We start from the raw sequence: 18,092 nt of genomic DNA, 5'->3' as shown, positions 1-18,092 counted from the left end.
AAGGTGCCCCATTCTTGTCTTCTGTAGTAATGTGCCCCATCCTTTAGTAATGTGCCCATCCTTGTGCCCCATCCTGTAGTAATGTGCCCATCCTGTAGTAATGTGCCCAATCATGTAGTAATGTGCCCATCTGTAGTAATGTGCCCCATCCTTTAGTAATGTGCCCACCCTGTAGTAATGTGCCCCATCCTTGTCTCCATCCTGTAGTAATGTGCCCATCCTGTAGTAATGTGCCCCATGCTTGTGCCCCATCCTGTAGTATTGTGCCCATCCTTTAGTAATGTCCTCATTCTGGTCCCCTTCTTGTCCCCTATTATGCCGTTGTTCACATGCACACACAAAAAAATATTCTCACCTGTACTCCATTCCTGCGATGTCCTCTTACCTTACCTGCTTTTTGCGGACTGCACATAGACCCCTTCATGATCGCTACATAAGTAAGGATGGTTGACCTCGGGGAGATCAACATCCAACACCGCGAAGAAACCATCACGTGTTTCTCAACGCAGTGACACTAGAACAAGGCCCCTTGGGAAAATATGCAAAACAAGAATACCACAGAGACACCATCACATGTTTCTCAATGCTGGCAGGAAACTAGCCAGGTCTTTCACCGGGAAGTAACAACCACGGGAAGGGTAGTCTCCAGTCAAGGAAACCGCCTATACCAAAACATGGTATCCATCCACAGACATCTGTTTCGGGGTATTTGCCCCTCATCAGTGTGGAGTAGGAAACTGGCTAGTGGGAGCAATGCCTAGTAGAATACTACATAGGTAAGGATGGTTGACCTCAGGGAGATCAACATCCAACACCGCGGAGACACCATCATGTGTTTCTCAACGCAGTGACACTAGAACAAGGCCCACTGTGAAAATATGCAAAACAAGAATACTGCGGAGACACCATCACAGGTTTCTCAATGCTGGCAGGAAATCATGCCCTCCATGATCGCGTCCAGTGCAGGAGCCACCGCTGCTGTCTGCCGCTTTACTTCAGTTGAATCCTCGGTGGCACCGCAAACCATTCAATTGCAGTGAATCACTGACGACAGCAGCAGCAGCCACGGCCCTGATCATTGAGGGGTGCTTTTTGAGGACAGCAGGCACATAGACCCCTCCATGATTGCAGCCAGGGCTGCCGCTGCCTTCAGCAATTTACTGCAATTGAATGCTTTGCGGCGGCGAAAAGCATTCAACTGAAGTAAAGTAATATTGGCAAATGTCAGCGGTGGCTCCTCAACCAGATGCGATCATGGAGGTATGTGCCTGCGGTCCACAACAATCAGGTTAGAGGACACCACAGGAACGGAGGACGGGTGAGAATAATTTTTTTGTGGGAACTTCACTCGAGTATAAGCCAACAGGGGCGTATTCAGCATAAAAAAATGGTCTAAAAAACTTGGCTTATACTCGAGTATATATGGTAGCTATCTTAGAAAACAAAAATACGTTATTTACTACACATATTTAGCAAATCCCTTTTGTAGCTCATTCCATTCTATTTTTCGTCTTACGCACAGTATAATCTTGCAAAAATTGCTGTGTGGTATCTGCTATTTCATGTACAATTTCTAGATAATAGGTGAAAGGGTTTGGCCACTTTATCTTTCTCTTTTCAGATTTGTTTTGGACATGATTTTTTGGCACTTACTAATATGTAAGTATTATGAATTCTCCTAATGTACTTTTAGGTGTACTATTCCTCATAGACGGCACAGCACATCTGTTATCAGAATTGACGTAGATGTAGGAGCAAGTAACCAGAGCTGTCCATCAGCATCCTCCGATTGAAAAACAAAACAACTTTCTCATGTGCAGGTTTTATGGATGAAGCTGATGGACAGATCTGGTCTCATGCTCCTCCATATGTAGCCATTTTGTGGACAGGAGAGCTGAGCTATGGCTGACAGGGTTGGTACCCTTGAAATTGTTCCAGAAAATGAAGTATTGCTCCCAGAAAATTATTGCAATTACACATATTTTGTTATACTCATGTTTATTTCCTTTGTGTGTATTGGAACAACACAAATAAAAAAAGAAATAAAACGTAAATAGGACATAATTTCACCCAAAACCCCCAAAAATGGGCTGGAGAAAATTGTTGGCACCCTCAACTTAATATTTGGTTGCACACCTTTGGATTAAATACGGTAACTGCAATCAATCGCTTCCTATAACCATGATCAAGCTTCTTTCACTTCTCATGTGGAATGTTGGACCACTCTTCTTTTGGAAACTGCTCCTGGTCTCTCGTAGGTGAAGGCGCCTTCTCCCAACAGCAATTTTAAGATCTCTCCACTGGTGTCAATGGGATTTAGATCCGGACTCATTGCTATCACTTCAGAACTCTTCAACACTTTGTTTCCATCCATTTCTGGTGATTCTTGAAGTATAATTGGGGTCATTGTCCAGCTGAAGACCCATAACCTAGGACGCAAACCCAGCTTTCTGACACTGGGCACTACATTGCGATCCAAAATCCTTTGGTAATCTTCTGTTCTCATCTTCTTTTTCTGTTCTCCATGCTTAGTATGGCACACACAGACACACAATGCAAAGATTGCATCAACTTCTCTTTTTATCTGGTTTTAGGTGTGATTTTCATATTGCCCACACCTGTAACTTGCCACAGGTGAGTTTGAATGAGCATTATATGCTTGAAAAAAAGTTGTTTACTCACAATTTTGAAAAGGTCCCAACAATTTTGTCCATCCCATTTTTAGTGTTTTGTGTAAAATTATGTCCAATTTGACTTTTTTCACAGTTTTTGTTACGTTGTTCCAATACACACAGAGTAAATTTTGATGTGTATAACAAAATGTATAATTGCAATAATTTTCTGGAACGATTTTAAGGGTGCCAACACTTTTGGCCATTAAGATATGACTATACATAGTTAATGCTACAGCTCACTGCAATGAATAAAAACATGAACTCCAATCTAATATATAAAGCTGAGTGTATGTGTGTATGTATGTGTGTGTGTATGTCCACTAAAGGAATCCGCACCGTCGCATTTACAATCATGAAATTTTGAACAGACGCCTCATGTGACTCAGGGAACATCACAGACTATGTTTGAATGCGAAAATTTAACCCCGCGCTTTACAGTTAGTCTCCAAAATCCTGTCTCCATTAATCTGAATGGAGCTGAGAGATACGGGCTATTAATAGCAACTGTCAGTGGTTACTATAGGAACAAAATAAACTGTTAGCATAAAAGCTGATGTGTGAGGTAATAAGATATAGAGAGACAGACAGAGAGACTGATAGAGAGACACACAGAGAAACTGATACAGACAGAGACAGACACACAGAGACAGACAGACAGAGACAGTCAGAAACTCGAAGAGAGATAGTTACTATCCTGGGCAACGCCCGGGTACTACAGCTAGTATTGCTATAAACATTAAAAATGTAAAGTACTTGGTGAGCGTTTTTTTAATCAAAGAGCACAAAAGCCACCCAACCATGTCAAGGTGTACTTAACTATGGATAGTGCCTAATACCAATGTCCTACCTCTCCATATGACAAACCATTACTGCAAGGATCATCCATATTTAGGTACACTTTGACATGGTCGGATGGCTTTTGTAAACTTTGATGAAAAAATGCTAAGTACCAAACATTTTTAATGGAACAGAGCAATGGAAAAGATCCAGCTGGACTCCAACAGATAAATAAAAAATCCTTCTTTATTTCATCTTGATTAAAAAATATCCATGTAGCATGTAATGACACCGGCTTGTACACACTGATAGATGGCAGATATATACCACACTACGCGTTTCGGCGGGACGCCTTCTTCAGGTCATGCTATTACTACAGATGGGCACATGCTATGCTTTGCTATGACCTGAAGAAGGCATCCCGCCGAAACGCGTAGTGTGGTATATATCTGCCATCTATCAGTGTGTACAAGCCGGTGTCATTACTTGCAATATGGATATTTTTTAATCAAGATGAAATAAAGAAGGATTTTTTATTTATCCATTGGAGTCCAGCTGGATCTTTTCCATTGCTCTGTTCCATTGTCTTTTCAGCTTGCTGCCATGATCCATGCTAGACCATATGATTTACCTGGAGGACTCATACAGGCTTGTCTCTACAGTGGTGAGCGGTTTTCTCCGTCTTTGTATCATTGTTATATTTTTAATGTTGGAGTTCATGTATTCATGAATTGCAATGTACTGACACATTGTGTATATACAGTATATAATTGTATATTGGCCACAAAGCGTATTTTTACACTTGTATAGTAATTTAATACTAAAGGTATGCGGGTCCTCTTTCTTGTAGTACATATTGGGAGTTGAAGCCCCCTCCAGGACATAGCCCCCTTATCCACCCATTTTTCCCAGACAAGGTTTTGATTGTGAGCTATACCTGGTTCACTTTTCACTCCACATGCAGATGAAGCTGGTTTAGCACATGGAGAGGTAGGACAATAGTGTTTAGGGACCAGCCATATTTAGACACATCTTGACATGGTTGGAGGCTTTTGTGCTCTTTGATAAAAAAAAAACTGCTAAGTTCCTTACGTTTTAATGTTTACAGCAATAGTGGAGTTCATGTATTCATTAATCACAGTGTGATGCCGCACCGTGTATGTTTTGAATTTTTGATTTTCAGGCTCCATATCTCACCATCCACTACAGTTTCAAATATGAAGCTGATTTCCTTTTATAGACAATCATCTTGGCTTTCTCATACGTACATTTGACTTGCATCTATTTAGCATATGATTAGTTATGCAGATTCTTGTCATGTCACTGCATTGTTACTCTTTTGCTCCTAAAAATCTATATTTTAATTATTTTGTTAGTATTTTGTAAATCCCCCTTTAGCTTTGAACACTGCCCCCATCCTTCTGGGCATGCTGTCCATCAGATTCAAGCATATCTCAACTGAAATCTGATCCCCGATCTTTTTTACACTTTCCCAATGTTGGTGCATACTGGTCGTCTCACTTAGGTACCGTATGTATACAGCTTTTTATTCAACTCTACCCACAAGTGTTCAATTGAGTTGAGGTCTGAGGACTGTGGAGGCCAAACCAGCACCTCTAAAGCATAGAACTATTTTTTTGCCAATCTCAACGTATTCTTCTGGTTGTTGTCCTGCTGGACCATTATGACGTCCTTTACATACCCATAGTAATCAAGTGTACAAACTCGTCTTGTAGGATACTCATATATAGCTCGGCACTGAGACCACCATCGATACTGGTCAAGTATCCAATGCCTTTGGCTGAGAAAACAACCATGATTGTCATGATTTTTTCAAAGAATGAAACCTGTAGAGAAAATCTGTAGTTATTTTGTAAGATATTAGAATGCTCTAATTAAGTATGGAATGAAATTGAACTATTTTCCTTCTATGTCTATAAGTTTTGAAGAAAAAAAAAAAGTACATTTTTTAACTATAATATTTTGACGCTTTCTAGCAAGGATTTTATACCATAAATCAGAGGCGTATCTGGGGGGGGCTGGCGGGGCATGTGCCCCGGGCGCAGTGTCAGGGGGGCGCTGTCGGGCCGACTGATGCAGCACTCTTAGCGACCAGGGACGGCGTCAGCACTTTTCAGCAAGGGCGGTGATGTATGCTGCGGGCCCCGGGCCGAGTTCCAGGACCCGCAGCGAACATGTCGGCAGCCGCACATCCCTGGCTGATGGCTCTTACATCCACACCTGAATGCAGTCATCTGTGGGCGGAGCTATCACGCAGCGTGCACTGCGTCCAATAGAAAAGGTAGATGCTAGAATGTACGAGTTCCTTCCAGGTATGACTTGTCATGAAGATGGTCACACCCACTAACTTGGAAGGAGCCCATACATTCTAGGCTCAACCCACAGATGAAGACACTGTCAGACAGGAGCCAAAGCATCAACTTCACGCTGAGCTGTATGTCCTGTCCCCGCCACCCAGTGCTATATAACCCAGAACTGTCTATTAACCCCACCCCAGTGGTATGTACCCCCAGAACTGTCTATTCACCCCACCCCAGTACTATATACCCCCAGAACTGTCTATTAACCCCACCCCAGTGCTATATACCACCAGAACTGTCTATTAACCCCACCCCAGTGGTATATACCCCCAGAACTGTCTATTAACCCCACCCCAGTGGTATATACCCCTAGAACTCTAATCACTCCACCCCAATGCTATATAACCTTAGAACTGTCTGTTCACCCCACCCCAGTGCTGTATACCCCCAGAACTGTCTGCTAACCTCATCCCAGTGCTATATACCCCCAGAACTCTAATCACTCCACCCCAATGCTATATACCCCAAGAACTCTCTATTCAGCCCACCCCAGTGCTATATACCCCCAGAACTCTCTATTCACCACACCCCAGTGCTGTATACCCCCAGAGCTGTCTATTCACCCCACCCAAGTGCTATATAACTCCAAAACTGTCTATTCACCCCACCCCAGTGCTGTATACCCCTCAGAACTGTCTGTCCCCTGACCCCAGTGCTGTATGCCCCCAAAACTGTCTATCCCCTGACCCCAGTGCTGTATACCCCTCAGAACTGTCTGTCCCCTGATCCCAGTGCTGTATACCCACCAGAACTCTGTTACCCCCACAGCTGTATCTCCCCCCACCATAGTGCTGTATACCCCCCAGAGCTGTTTGTACCCCAGTCCAGTGCTGTATACCCTCAGAGCTCTTTGTCCCCCAGTCCAGTGCTGTATACCCTCAGAGCTGTTTGTCCCCCACTCCAGTGGTGTATATGTAGAGCCCTTCAGGTGCGGTGCAGCAGGGTATTACCCTTAGGGACTCCACGGGATGGAACGGTCGGGTCACAGGTAGGGAACCTTCGTTTTGGGATTTGCCGTGACGCCACTCTCAGAATTGCGGTCAGTGAGGACCACCACTGCAGGTTAAGGGATGCCTGGGGCTGATGGTGGGTGCAGTCAGTATAGTAGCCTCCTGAGAGTGAGGCAAGCCCCAGGCCCCTGTGTATGTGTGTGGGACCACAGGTCGCAGAATGACTCAAACACAGTCCAAGTAGTCTTTTAACGTGTTTACTCACTGTTTAGAGGTCACGGTGAGATGCCCGGGCGACACTGTGATAACCAGGTGGAACCAGGAATTCCCAGAGGCCGTTCTGAGGGTAGCTGTCCACTCGCCCTCCTTGCACTCTTTCTGTTTGGGAGGATCCCTTGCCTGAAGCGTGGTAGGACTCCTCCAGGGAAGCTGTTACTACTCTGCTCCCCTCTCTCTGGCCCGTCTGCCGGCAGCGTGGCCTTGGTGGGATGGTTTCTGGCCCTGTCCCCTTATGGGCCTGGTGATTGCTGCTTGGCTCGAGCTCTGTGTAGTCGTGGTGAGGGCATGAAGTACCCCCCCCACCTGTAGGTTAAGCAGCTCTGGATGATTTGCTGCCCGTACTGGGGATCTGTTTCCCCTTGCGTGCTCGGATACCAGGATCTCCGTACTCAGCCACCCCTCTCTCTGGATGTCTTTCAGGCCGACCCACGGTGCCCTTTCTCCCCCGCTTTCAGCTACTGCACTCCTCAGGACCTGTCTTACACGAGAGCCCCTCTGCTCCCTTCCACGCACCTCAACCTTCAGCTCCCGACCTTTTCACTTCCTCTCTGCCCTGTTTCCTAGCAACCAGCCTCGGAGCACACCCCTTGCTGGGAATTGAAAGTTAACCCCTACTGGCTACCCAAGGGTCCCCTCTAGTGATGTGGGAGACCTGGTCACTATGTGTTTGTGTGTGCACCTCATCCTGGCCTTTGGAGATTACCTGGAGGCATTGTCCCCGCATGGGTGCAATACTCTGTGGTGCCTGACCAGGTCAGGGGCGCCACATATACCCCCCTGAGCTGTTTGTCCTCCACTCCAGTGCTGTATGACCCCAGAGCTGTATGTCCCCCCACTCCAGTGCAGTATACCACCCCAGAGCTGTATACCCCCCAGAGCTATATGTCCCCCACCCCAGTGCTATATACCCCCCCAGAGCTGTACGTCCCCCACTCCAGTGCTATTTACCCCCCAGAGTTGTACGTCCCCCACCCCAGTGCTGTATACCACCTCAGATCTGAATACCCCCCTCTAGAGCTGTACTTCCCCAGCCTCTCCAGTGATATATATATACAGCAGTGTCAGTGTGCTCTGTGTGTGGCCATGTCTGTTAGTCATGGCCACCAATCAGAGCGGCACAGCCACATGCCGAGGAGGAGCTGGACGGAGAAAAGCGGGGGAGGTGAGTGACGCTGCTGCTGGCTTCCCCATATTAATAATATCTGTAATGTGTCTGTGTGTGCATGTATCGCAAGATCAGGTCACAGTTGCATGACACTCGTCTCATGCTCGCAGTAGAGCCTGAGCCGAGGGTCATTAGCATATCGCATCCATTGCACTCGCATTGGATGCCATACGTTAATGTGACTCCAGCCTTTATTTGTGATACTGACTAATTCTGATCATTAGGCCTCAGTCCCACTTGCGCATTGCTTCCCATGCGAGAGCATCAGATGCGATATGCTAATGATCAAGTGTCATGCGGCTGTGATCCAATCTTGCAATCAGATCACAGCTTCGGTCAAGAGAAACGGAGGGAGTAATTCTCCCTCTTCTCCACGGCCTGTCTCTGCGTACATCATACTGCACTCTGATGACATCCAAGTGCAGTGCGATGTTTCACACGCTCCCGTAGACCTGTATGGGCGTGTGAGCTGAGACTCTCAGACACTCGCAGCATGCTGCAATTCTTTTTTCATGCCAATATATCATGAAAAATCAATTGCAGATGGACACTGCCCCATCATTTTACACTGGTGCGAGTGCAATTCGATGTTTTATCGGATTTCACTCGTCCGTGGAAAACTCAAGTGGAACAGAGGCCTTATTGTAGTTCCTGTATTGTCCTCAGTCTGATGATGACTGATAACTCCCAAGTATCTCCTTACCATTGTTAAAAGGAATCTGTCACCAGGTTTTTGCTCCCCCATCTAAGAGCAGCATAATGTAGAGACAGACCCTGATTCCAGCGATGTGTCACTTACTGAGCTCTTTGCTGTCATTTTGATAAAATCAATGTTTTTTCTGCTGCAGATCTAGCAGTTATACAGAGCTCATGAATATGCTGGACTACCTGGCAGCATGCCAAGCAGTCCTGTAATGATAATCTACTGCTGATTAAACAGTGATTTTATCAAAACTACACTAAGCAGCACAGTAAGTGACACAACGCTTGAATCAGGATCTCTGCCCCTACATTACGCTGCTCTCAGATTAGGTGTTAAAGTCCTGGTGACAAATTCCCTGTAAGGATGTACTGGAAGTTGTAGATTTCTGCAATACAAATGTCTGTGTGTCTGACCTAACATTACAATTGATTTACCATTCTTGTGGTTTTGATGATGTATTTCTGTACTGATATGGGTTTTGATGCTGTGTTTCTAAACTTATGGGGTTATATGGATGAATTTCTGCATTGCTGGTGGTTGTGATGCTGTGTTTCTGTATTGATAGGGGTTCTAATTATGTATTTCTGTACCTCTGGTGGTTCTGGTGCTGTTACTAGTTCTGATCCTATGTACTAGTAACAATACATAAATTGTAAGATTGGACAACCCCTTTACTTAGAATTGGGCTACACTGCTTAACTGTATAAGTAAAGTCTTGTCCAGGTTTGAGATGAAAGTTTCCAGTCTCTCTAGGTGACTGCAGGCTTCTGAATTCTCACAGTGCTTACACACTTTTAGGATTCTCCGATGCCGGTGATGAGAGTGGACGGTCATATGAGCGCAAGTATGAGATTTTTATATTTATGGCCACATTCTGACTAGATGTGTCCGGCCTTACTCAATTCATTTTTATTCATGTCTAGTCTGCACGTGACCACATGCATGTAAATCACATACTTGCAGTTTTGTGACCTCCCACTCACCGCTGGCACCAGAGAATCCTGACAGTGTGCAGTGTGAGAATTCAGAAGTCTGCAGTCACATAGAGTGACACATAGAGTGACTGCAGATTTTTATCTCAAACCTGGAGAAGCCCTTTACTTATAAAATTAAACAGTGTAGCCCAATCCTAAAAGCATGTAATATACTGCCTGTCAGGATTCAGCTCTGCTCGCTGGTTCCAGCAGACACCACATGGCCTTTCCACTCATATGTGATTTTCATACTTGCATGAGACAATTAGCTTTTCTCCCTATGTTTCTCTTTGAATTTTGAGAGAATTATTAAGAGCAGCTCGTCATCACGTGACTAAGTGTGCAAATCACATATAAATGGTCACATGGGGGGGCGCCAAATTGAATTCTTGCCCCGGGTGCTGGAAAGCCTAGATACACCTCTGCCATAAATCCACGACTTATCTGCCATGTCTGAACATAGCCTTAGGCGGGCTTTGCACACTACGACATCGCAGGCCGATGCTGCGATGCCGAGTGCGATAGTGCCCGCCCCCGTCGCAGCAGCGATATGTGGTGATAGCTGGCGTAGCGAAAGTTATCGCTACGCCAGCTTCACACACACACTCACCTGCCGTGCGACGTCCCTGTGGCCGGCGACCCGCCTCCTTGTTAAGGGGGCGGGTCGTGCGGCGTCACTGCGACGTCACACGGCAGGCGGCCAATCAGAGCGGAGGGGCGGAGATGAGCAGGATGTAAACATCCTGCCCACCTCCTTCCTTCCGCATATCCTACGGAAGCCGCAGTGAGGCCGGTAGGAGACGTTCCTCGCTCCTGCAACTTCACACACAGCGATGTGTGCGGCTGCAGGAGCGAGGAACAACATCGGACCATTGCGTCAGCGTAATTATGAATTACGCCGACGCTGTACCGATGATACGATTACGACGCTTTTGCGCTCGTTAATCGTATCATCCAGCCTTTACACACTGCGATGTCACATGCGATGCCGGAAGTGCGTCATTTTCAATTTGACCCCACCGACATCGCACCTGCGATGTCGCAGTGTGCAAAGTGCCCCTTAGACGGCACTGTGGTCTTTCTACGTATAAAGGGTCCACTCTAGAATATTCTGGGTTTCTGATGGAACTGTCCAAGGTGGACTGAAATGTTTTCTTAACATTACATAGCATTTTTAAAGCTTTTTGGTCATCTTCAGAGAAAAAAGTGAATTTCTTAACCATTGAATAGTATCTCTGCCATTATTTATTTCCAGGGAAGATGTTGTTCCAGGAGAAAAGGATGTTTGATAATGATACTATGTCTGGAGATTTTTTTTTACAGCATTTGAAGCTGTGTAGATTTTTTTTTTTTATTGCCAATTTCTCTGTAAAACTATTCTAGACACGGACGACCATGTATTTTGAAACCAAATCTTAGGAGTCCTACATTTTTTGCTTGACATTTTCATTGTTTTTTTCCTATTTCATACTTCTCTGTTCATCATATTACTAAAGCAATATAAACAAGAGCATTTCTGTGTCCTTAGATGTTCCTTAGATGAATAGTCCCATTGCAGCATACAGATTGCTCTTAAATTGAGCGTTGTATTTTAGGTTTATAGCGGTGGCAGCCGGAGACACATGCGTTTGATATTATGTATAGACTTGTATAATGTTCTGCATGCATTGTTGACATGGGGCATAAAACTGAAGTCGATTATGATATTTCCTTTTTATTTTACAGGCGGTTGCAGAAAATAAGTATTCTTGATTGCAACTGAAGGAAGGATTCCTACTGGGTTGGCTGCACAGTTATATCCAAGCATGACTTAAGTGTGCGTTTTTCAGAGGAAACCTTTAGAGGTAATATCCTATCCAATGTATGTGCACCTCTATAAGATGCACCCTGCAGAGCAGACATCTAAGTGTACAGACTTTATATTTAACCGAGGACTTCTGCTGCTCTTTTTCCACCTCCAATTCATCGTATCTTGCCCCAAAAGCTGTCAGTGCTCAGATAATAATGGAAACATGGTGGTCCAATGTAGTTCACAAAACCTAGAGGAAATACCAATAGACCTTCCCATGGACACAGTTTCCTTAAAGCTTGATGCAAACAAGATTCAACAGGTACCCAACAATGCATTTAAGGACCTCAGTAATCTCCAAGAACTGGACCTTTCCCGGAACTCAATTGAGAAAATTGAACTATCAGCTTTTAAAGGACTTACTGATGGTTTGAGGCTTCTAGATTTGTCTGGAAACCAGATTCAAAGTATCCCCAAGGAAGCATTGGCCAATTTGAAAGGCAAAATTCGCCTTTCTAATAATCCTTTACATTGTGACTGCTCTCTCCAGGAGATGCTGAGGGAACTGAACCTGGACCCAGACACAGTTAATGACATTTCCTGCCAGACGTCAGTACAGGAGGAATATGTGGGTAAACCTTTAATCCAAGTTCTAGACTCGGGCATTAATTTTTGCAATATCCATCATAGGACCACTGATGTGGCCATGTTTATTACTATGTTTGGCTGGTTTACTATGGTTATAACCTATGTGGTTTATTATGTGAGACACAACCAAGAAGATGCCAGAAGACACCTCGAATACCTGAAGTCACTGCCCAGCACTCAGATAACCAAAGACTTTGATACTATAAGCACAGTGTTGTAAATGATGCGTCTAAGACTGGGTTCACATGTCCTGTAGTCATCCGTTAGAGAGTCGTTTGCAAAAAAGTGGTGCAAAGACAACTTTTTTGTCCGTTGTTAAATAACGGATGTTGGCCAGATCCGTTTTTAACATTTGGAGTCTATGGACAATGGATCCTTTAAAGGATTGCTATTTATTGACCATTTGTAATGGATCTGTTAATGGATGGCTACTTATTGTTATATTGTTTATTGGATACGTTAAGAAAACAACGGATCCATTACATGCAAGTACAATGAATGTCTAAATAGCAATCTGTTAACAGATCCGTTGTCCATAGACTCCCATGTTAAAAAAAAAATCCAGCAAAAATCAGTTTCCCAACAAATCCGATATAGCGGAAGATTACAGGACATGTGAACTTAGCCTAAATGACAATAGACAGTGTATCTATGTTTACTCTAAAAGTATACCACCTACAAACAATCTGAATTGCTAAACACGTTCCTGCTGCAAAGTAAAGAGGGATAATAATGAAAAAGAGTAGAAAGAAAAACTTTGGTGTTGGCCATGGTAAGAATAACAAATTCTACTCCAGTTTTTAATTAAAATTGATTTAACCTAAATATGGATAATGCCATGGTTTATTTTTTTTTTACTCAGTTTCATAAATGTCTCTAAAATACATATAATGCAATTATGCAGATTGTCTCATTCTTCTCGTTTCAAATATTGACATGCTAAATACACTGCAATATATCTGTGTAATGAAAGGAAATGAATACTGTAGAATTCATTTAAAGGCAAGGTGTCTGCTGATTCTTGCTGCATTAACAAGCAGCAACCAGAGACCAGCATTAGGCTGGAGTCACATTTGCGAGTTACTCAGGCGAGTCTCGCATGGCATCACCTGGCATGGCCACACACTCACCGGACAGGAGCGGGTTAGCTTTTTATGCAGCTGAGATGCTCCTGTCTAGAGAGTGTGCGAACCTTCCGGGTGATGCCATGCGAGACTCGCGCGATTCACTCTCAAGTTTGACTCCAGCCTTACAAACGTTCAAGTTTCACTCTAAAATGCCCCAGCTTGGCCAGGATTTAGGAGATAAGTCCAAGAGGCAGGTTCTCCTTGATTAGATAGACTGATAGATCCCTTTCTATAAGTTTGTTTGAAGAAACCAGCAAGGACTGTTTTAGACAAAGTGGAGATCTGGGCAAAAGTATAAAGTGGGGCCCTAAATGTTCACATATTGCACCATCACACTTAAACATTTAGGTTACATTTACGGTACATGTTCTGAGTTCAGGCCATTAAAATGAGATTGAGCGACACGTCAATGTCATTCGTCCCTTGCATCCGGCCTCTTTACATAGGTTGACGATGAATGATGGGCACAAAACAATCACTAATAGAACAATCTGTCCCCATAGATATCACATTATTAGCACATCTTCATTGTACACCGGGTGATGTGCTGCTGAGAAAAAGGACTGTTATTTTGCCATAAACAGTTCAATCACCCGGTGAATGAGCAAAATGTATTATTGTTTGATTGTTTAATGTTCATTGGTTGATTGCCGACCTGTTTACATCTATGAACTTCTGTCTGTGCAGCTGGAATTTATAAATGGATAACTACATACACACAGTATATAACACAATCACTGTATGTTATACACTTACATTCATGCTCGAAAGTGTTGGCACCCTTGAAATTGTTACAAAAAAATGAAGTATTTCTCCTAGAAAATTATTACAATCTAACATTTTGTATACACTGAACATATACACACACACACATAGTGTATATGATTATACAGAAGACATACAGAGCACATACAGTTAGGTCCAGAAATATTTGGACAGTGACACAAGTTTTGTTATTTTAGCTGTTTACAAAAACATGTTCAGAAATACAATTATATATATAATATGGGCTGAAAGTGCACACTCCCAGCTGCAATATGAGAGTTTTCACGTCCAAATCGGAGAAAGGGTTTAGGAATCATAGCTCTGTAATGCATAGCCTCCTCTTTTTCAAGGGACCAAAAGTAATTGGACAAGGGACTCTAAGGCCTGCAATTAACTCTGAAGACATCTCCCTCGTTAACCTGTAATCAATGAAGTAGTTAAAAGGTGTCTGGGGTTGATTACAGGTGTGTGGTTTTGCATTTGGAAGCTGTTGCTGTGACCAGACAACATGCGGTCTAAGGAACTCTCAATTGAGGTGAAGCAGAACATCCTGAGGCTGAAAAAAAAGAAAAAATCCATCAGAGAGATAGCGGACATGCTTGGAGTAGCAAAATCAACAGTCGGGTACATTTTGAGAAAAAAGGAATTGACTGGTGAGCTTGGGAACTCAAAAAGGCCTGGGCGTCCACGGATGACAACAGTGGTGGATGATCGCCGCATACTTTCTTTGGTGAAGAAGAACCCGTTCACAACATCAACTGAAGTCCAGAACACTCTCAGTGAAGTAGGTGTATCTGTCTCTAAGTCAACAGTAAAGAGAAGACTCCATGAAAGTAAATACAAAGGGTTCACATCTAGATGCAAACCATTCATCAATTCCAAAAATAGACAGGCCAGAGTTAAATTTGCTGAAAAACACCTCAAGAAGCCAGCTCAGTTCTGGAAAAGTATTCTATGGACAGATGAGACAAAGGTCAACCTGTACCATAATGATGGGAAGAAAAAAGTTTGTAGAAGAAAGGGAACGGCACATGATCCAAGGCACACCACATCCTCTGTAAAACATGGTGGAGGCAATGTGATGGCATGGGCATGCATGGCTTTCAATGGCACTGGGTCACTTGTGTTTATTGATGACATAACAGCAGACAAGAGTAGCCGGATGAATTCTGAAGTGTACCGGGATATACTTTCAGCCCAGATTCAGCCAAATGCCGCAAAGTTGATCGGACGGCGCTTCATAGTACAGATGGACAATGACCCCAAGCATACAGCCAAAGCTACCCAGGAGTTCATGAGTGCAAAAAAGTGGAACCTTCTGCAATGGCCAAGTCAATCACCAGATCTTAACCCAATTGAGCATGCATTTCACTTGCTCAAATCCAGACTTAAGACGGAAAGACCCACAAACAAGCAAGACCTGAAGGCTGCGGCTGTAAAGGCCTGGCAAAGCATTAAGAAGGAGGAAACCCAGTGTTTGGTGATGTCCATGGGTTCCAGACTTAAGGCAGTGATTGCCTCCAAAGGATTCGCAACAAAATATTGAAAATAAAAATATTTTGTTTGGGTTTGGTTTATTTGTCCAATTACTTTTGACCTCCTAAAATGTGGAGTGTTTGTAAAGAAATGTGTACAATTCCTACAATTTCTATCAGATATTTTTGTTCAAACCTTCAAATTAAACGTTACAATCTGCACTTGAATTCTGTTGTAGAGGTTTCATTTCAAATCCAATGTGGTGGCATGCAGAGCCCAACTCGCGAACATTGTGTCACTGTCCAAATATTTCTGGACCTAACTGTATATATATATACACAAAGCACATACATAAATTCTGATATGTGTATACAAAGAGCACCTTCATTCAGACACATACATGCAAAAGGCACATACATATAAACACATGTACACCAACCAGCAGCACACACATTCTGATATCTTCAATAATAAAACCAGCAGGAGCCCATACATTCTTATGTGTTCATTAATATATATATAACTACAAGGAACCCATACATTCTAGACAAACACACAGATAGATGATAGATAGATACAAGGACAGTCAGAGATAGACAAACACACACACACACACACACACACACACACACACACACAAACACTAGAGGACTTTCCAACAGTCCATTTCCTCTTCAGTTCTTCAGACTTCCACAGAGTACAGGACCTGTGATGACATCATGGTCATATAACCAGGGACATAATCGTGATGTCACCAAAGATCCTGAGGTAGTCCCCACATCAGAAGCTAAACTGATAATCCTACTGTATATACTGTGGGCCTCCAAGAGAATGGGGACACTATATAATTGCCCCCCTCCTCCCTCCCAGCACCAGCCCTGGAGACCTGTCAGTCTAATTGTACAGACAGGAAGAAGCAGGTTAGAGTCAGTCTTTTAAGGCCCTGTAACACACATAGATAAATCTGCGGCAGATCTGTGGTTGCAGTGAAATTGTGGACAATCAGTGCCAGGTTTGTGGCTGTGTACAAATGGAACAATATGTCTATGATTTTACTGCAACCACTGATCTGCCAAAGATTTATCTCTGTGTGTAACAGGGCCTTTAGACTTATTCACTTGAGCCACATGGTCACCGGCTGGATTTAAGGGCTCATTCAGCATAATGTATAAAGTAAAAATCGAACAGTATTCTGACCAGTGTAAATCAAAAAGGTTATTCATATGACCAAGTGTCCTTGTAACAGAAAACACAGCCTTCTATAATTTGGCCCAATTTTTGGACTAGACTAGTGAATGTTTGTAGCATCGCGAGATGCGAACAAGAACACGGATCTGCAGATGGAGCCAGTGACATCCACCATTTGTTATCCTGAGTTTCAATACATCTGTCTGAACCTGGTCTTAATTATATTTTTTCTCTGAAGCATCATGGTGTTTTAGAGTAAAACATAACTCTCTGAAATCACAGAGTCAGTGTCTGATTCATGCTTCCCCTGGTTCAGGCAGCATGAGACAGTGCCAGGTTCTCTTTAAGAGAAATTAAGGCCTAAATCCAGAAGCATTCCTTTGGAAAGTCCTAAAATGGATGTAGTGAGCTCGCATAGTAATGCAATAGTGCAAAATGTTTATTCTTTATTGCTATAGATATTTATTTTTTTTTGCGGTCAGTATAAGCATTATGGTATGATATATTTGACATTAAATGGGTTATCCACTACTTTAACATTGATACTTTAACAGCCTTAGGATAGGTCATCAATGTCTGATTAGCCGGGGTCCGACACCCTGCACTCCCTACGATCAGCTGTTCACGATGCCAGCAGCCGGAAATGCTCAGAGATTCCCCATCTTCTGATAGCGGTGGTGGCCGGATACTGCACATCTGCCAGCCATTGATTTGAATGGTAGGCGGATGTGCAGTACCAGGCCGCGCCCACTATGAGTTAACAGGGCAGCTCCGGAACTGAGCATCTCCATCTGCCTGCCACCGCTGGCACCAAGAACAGCTGATCGGCGGGGGTACAGGGTGTCAAACTCAGATTAATCAGACATTGATGAACTATCCTAAGGATAGATCATCAATGATAAAATAATGGACAACTTCTTTAAGGGCTAAAAATTGAACTGAATCAGATTTTAGAAATACCAAAACCGTATTGCATATTGCAAGTCCAAACATGATTATTTCTCCAGCTACATCTATAGTCAAGTATTCATAGAAAATGCAGATTAGACTATTGACATAATATTACCATCCTTTGTAAGTAAAGAATATCAGTGTGAATCAGGGGGGAGCCTGACCCTGGTGTTAGATTTGGAACAAAGACCCCTGTACTACATAGAGTATGCCAGTATAAAAAATGGCACATTGAGGGTGGGTG

At 43.5% G+C, this 18,092-nt stretch overlaps 1 protein-coding gene across 1 annotated transcript in view; it reads left to right on the top strand.

The window, feature by feature from the left end:
* Positions 1–14,936, top strand: part of LOC142245960 (leucine-rich repeat-containing protein 3-like) — a 77,998-nt gene extending 63,062 nt beyond the window's left edge. The window contains exon 2 of the mRNA XM_075318963.1: positions 11,630–14,936. Within this exon, the coding sequence (XP_075175078.1) occupies positions 11,764–12,561 (798 nt within the window). The 5' untranslated portion in view covers positions 11,630–11,763 and the 3' untranslated portion in view covers positions 12,562–14,936. The remainder of the gene's footprint in view (positions 1–11,629) is intronic.
* Positions 14,937–18,092: the final 3,156 nt, after the last annotated feature.

Source organism: Anomaloglossus baeobatrachus, chromosome 7 (assembly GCF_048569485.1).
Source record: "Anomaloglossus baeobatrachus isolate aAnoBae1 chromosome 7, aAnoBae1.hap1, whole genome shotgun sequence".
Lineage (NCBI taxonomy): Eukaryota > Metazoa > Chordata > Amphibia > Anura > Aromobatidae > Anomaloglossus > Anomaloglossus baeobatrachus.
This window is presented reverse-complemented; position numbering and strand designations above follow the sequence as displayed.